The sequence below is a fragment of the Meleagris gallopavo genome, chromosome 20 (assembly GCF_000146605.3).
Source record: "Meleagris gallopavo isolate NT-WF06-2002-E0010 breed Aviagen turkey brand Nicholas breeding stock chromosome 20, Turkey_5.1, whole genome shotgun sequence".
NCBI lineage: Eukaryota > Metazoa > Chordata > Aves > Galliformes > Phasianidae > Meleagris > Meleagris gallopavo.
The window spans coordinates 5,008,452-5,012,297 of NC_015030.2; the positions used below are offsets into that span (position 1 = coordinate 5,008,452).

Below are 3,846 nucleotides of genomic sequence, written 5' to 3' on the forward strand. Positions count from 1 at the left end.
GGGGCCGCGGCCGCGGGGAGAGGATTTGCGCTCCGGGGCGCTGAGCTCCTGCTGTGGCGGCTGTGACGGCAGAACCGACGGTTCCGCCTTCCCAGGAGTGCCCCTGTCCCTCGGGGCCGCGCCCTGCTGTGCCCGTCCTCGGCTGATCGCCCTGCGCCGGCCTTGCTTCTTGCAGCTGCCAACCTCTTCCGAAATGCCTTTGGTTTTCTGAGTGGCCGTGCCCCCTGGGAGGGCTGTATCTGCGTGTGCTGCTATCCAGAAACCTTCATCCCTTGGTCCTTCATAGATAATACAGATTGCAAATATCCACGTTCTTCTAGTTAGGAGACCTTCTGATAATATTCCTTCTCAAAATATTTGTCTGCTGCGTTCCCTGGCTAGGATGGACTCATATCAAAATGTCCAAGGAGCTCTCTGTTCCTTCAGGCTCAGTGACGTGCTGAAGCTGCCCATTTGCATTTCCTAGGTATGTGATGAGCCAGAGGAGCTAAAGAGAAAAGTCGTTGAGCTGGCTGCTGCTATCCGGAATGCCAAGCACCTTGTCATCTACACAGGAGCAGGGATCAGTACGGTAGGATTCTTTGGGGGTGAGTGGCTGGAGCTTTGGGAGCTCCTTCAGGAGTGTTGCAATGTTTGAACTCTGTTTTTTGTGGGTTCCAAGTGACCATGGAATATCATAGAATCATAGAATGGCCTGGGTTGAAAAGGACCACAATCATCATCCAGTTTCAACCCCCTGCTATGTGCATGGTCGCCAACCACCAGACAAGGCTGCCCAGAGGATATCTGGGATTCTATATTAACACTGTTGAACTACAAACCATGACCAAGATGTTAACTAATTTGCATCTTGGGATATTCCTGCTGGCCAAGAGACTCTGAGGCTGCATCACCTCTATGCAAAGAACGAGCTTCTAAAATAAGATCAGTAGTCTGTCTTCAATCGAGTCTCTTCAGCTACTTTGCTGCAAAACCTAAAAGAAGGTATAGCTGCTTAATGCTGTCTGTCTGCATTAATAAATGATTTAGAAATAACGAGTGGTTACTAGAAGTTAAAAATGATGGTTTAAAAATGGTTTCTGTGGCCTCTTATGAGAATGGAAATCTGGAGCTGCCTCTTTGCATGTCACATTTGTCACTTTTGTCTGAACTCTGAAATGGGAACCTCATTGTTCTTCCCCTTTTCTGCAGTCTCAGCTGATAGGGAGCATGGAGCTGGGCAGAGTGTATGAAAAAGTGTTAATGTCATAGACACTTTTTTTTTAAAGAACACTGAGTACAGCTACCAGAAATCAGTAGAGTGTAAATAATTAAAGGTTCAAGAACTGTTCTGTCTGGGGAAATGGGAAGTTCCTAGAGGAGAAGAGTGTTCTGGAGGGATTTCATAGTGGTATAATTGGAAAAAATAAATACTGGAGGTGAAATTGAGAACTGCGAGGTAGGAAAAGAGCTCTCTATAATTAGGAAAACACTAGAAAACTTTGAGTGAATGAAAAAGCAGCAGTGAATGCAGTATCTCACTGTCCTGGGTGAGGCCAGGTTGATGTGTTGGTGGACAAGAGGTAGGAACTTTCCCGTCAGGCCGTGCTTTGTCTCTCTCCATAACACAGGCAGCTTCGATCCCAGACTACCGGGGCCCCAATGGCATTTGGACATTGCTGCAGAAGGGCAGGAGCATCAGGTAAGGTGACTGTAGTGAACTTTTCCTTTCTCTCTCCTGGAAGGACAGTTCTGCAGCTACTTAGGAGATGAATTCTGAGCTGCCCAGCAGACAGCTGATACTGAAAGAGAGTGTTAATGGTAATTTCTTACTTTTTATTTTTCTTTGCCTCTTGTCAGCGCTACAGATCTGAGTGAGGCAGAGCCCACGCTCACCCATATGAGCATTGCTTGCCTACACAAGCATAATTTGGTAAGATTTCTTTTTCTGTACATAACTTGTGCTCCACTGTCACAGTATACTAAATCAGATCAAAAAGGAAAAAGATGTTTTTCACAGTACTGCATAACTGTTGTTCTTAGTAAGGTGGCTACATCTGTATAGGAATAATTGTCTGTGTTTCTGTATAGCTGAGCCTTCATCAGGCCGTGTCCAGATTGTGATTCCAGTATTTTTTCCCTTGTGCCTTTTTTTAATAGCTTATGTTTGCCTCCTGCTGAGGCTGTGATCTGGGGACGTGGCCACAAAGCCTGCCAGGCCTAACAGAGCTGTATTTAGCAGGAATCTCTCTGTTTAGTTTTCACAGAGTTCAACTCTCTCTGCTTTTCTTCTGTCAGCTCAGTATATTGAAGCAGAACTATTTATTGCACATTGAGACGTATGTGTTACCTGCATTGGAATCATGCTTTCAGAGTCTTCTCTGTGTGTGTTATTTCAATGGTTTGTTCTCTTCCAGGTGCAGCATGTGGTATCTCAAAACTGTGATGGGCTGCACCTGCGAAGTGGGTTACCTAGATCAGCAATATCTGAGCTTCATGGAAACATGTACATAGAGGTGAGCAGCTAGAGAAGGACTAAGGTGCTGTCAGTACTGGCCTTGTAAAAAAGATGTTAACCGTTTCTCCCTCCCTGACTCAAGAATTAGTACAAGGGCTACTCTCAGCTTAGTTCATATCTTTAGTTTGCCAGTTTTTTGGTGAACTAGTTAGCAAACCCCACAATTAAGTTTTCTGTACAACCTGTCAGTTTTCTCTCTATATTTGCTAGAGCCTTCTGCTTCTGAGTGCAGTTCTTCAGGCTTTGCCTGAAAACCCCTCCTATTGCCCAGCCAGCCTGCCCCCTGTAATGCCACTCACTAGTTGAGCGTTTCTGAATGTTTCCAAGTTAGCATCTAAACACAGATGATTCCTTCTACTGCTTCCAGGTTTGTTGTCCCCAAAAGGTGTTTCTCTCTGAAGTGTGGCTGCATCCCTGGGCTCAAATGGACCAGATGCTGACAATACAACACTTTTTCTTCCTGTGCTATAGGTCTGCACTTCGTGTACACCCAACAGAGAGTATGTGCGAGTGTTTGATGTGACAGAACGCACGGCCTTGCACAAGCATCACACTGGCAGGCTGTGCCACAAGTGTGGGGCACAGTTGAGAGATACAATCGTCCACTTTGGGGAGAAGGGGACACTGACACAGCCCCTGAACTGGGAAGCAGCAACAGAAGCTGCAAGCAAAGCAGATGTGATTCTTTGTCTGGGTTCCAGCTTAAAGGTAACTTTAGAGACTCGGTGAAGATTGTTAGCAGCATTCCCTCTTGGTGATACACCTTGGTGCTGAGCAGTCTCCTCCCAAACAGACAACTGTAAACTCTGGTGTCAGGATTCGCCCACCATCTGTGTGATAGTCTCTCTTCCTCCCTCTTTCCCTTCCTGGTAATACATTCCTTTTCCTCTCGCTGATATGGTTCACGGTTACGCGTGCCTTTGGCTGTGCTGATCATTTCTGTTTTGTTGCAGGTTTTGAAAAAATACCCCCGGCTTTGGTGCATGAGCAAACCTCCACCTCGTCGTCCGAAGCTGTATATCGTGAACCTCCAGGTGAGCGCCTTCCCGGTGCCGGGGCTGGGAGGTTGGGTGAAGCCCCTCGCAGCGGGTGCTGCAGCACATGTCCTGCTGTCACCTCGCAGTGGACGCCCAAGGACGACCTGGCTGCCCTAAAGCTGCACGGCCGCTGCGACGATGTCATGCGGCTGCTGATGGAGGAGCTGGGCCTGCAGATCCCCGGCTACGACCGGTGAGCGGGCGGGGACCGGGGCGGGACGGGACGGCACGGCCGCCGCGAGCCCCCCGCCCTCACCTCCTCCTCTCCGCAGGGCGCGGGACCCCATCTTCGCGCTGGCCGAGCCGCTGCGC

At 48.5% G+C, this 3,846-nt stretch overlaps 1 protein-coding gene across 1 annotated transcript in view; it reads left to right on the forward strand.

Annotated features, from left to right (window-relative positions):
• Positions 1 to 193: 193 nt before the first annotated feature.
• The window catches only part of SIRT7 (sirtuin 7), a 4,501-nt gene continuing 848 nt past the window's right edge, over positions 194 to 3,846 (forward strand). Inside the window, exons 1-9 of the mRNA XM_010721439.1 lie at positions 194 to 202; positions 467 to 571; positions 1,611 to 1,681; positions 1,840 to 1,912; positions 2,397 to 2,495; positions 2,969 to 3,205; positions 3,451 to 3,531; positions 3,621 to 3,727; positions 3,807 to 3,842. Of these exons, the coding sequence (XP_010719741.1) occupies positions 194 to 202; positions 467 to 571; positions 1,611 to 1,681; positions 1,840 to 1,912; positions 2,397 to 2,495; positions 2,969 to 3,205; positions 3,451 to 3,531; positions 3,621 to 3,727; positions 3,807 to 3,842 (818 nt within the window). The remainder of the gene's footprint in view (positions 203 to 466; positions 572 to 1,610; positions 1,682 to 1,839; positions 1,913 to 2,396; positions 2,496 to 2,968; positions 3,206 to 3,450; positions 3,532 to 3,620; positions 3,728 to 3,806; positions 3,843 to 3,846) is intronic.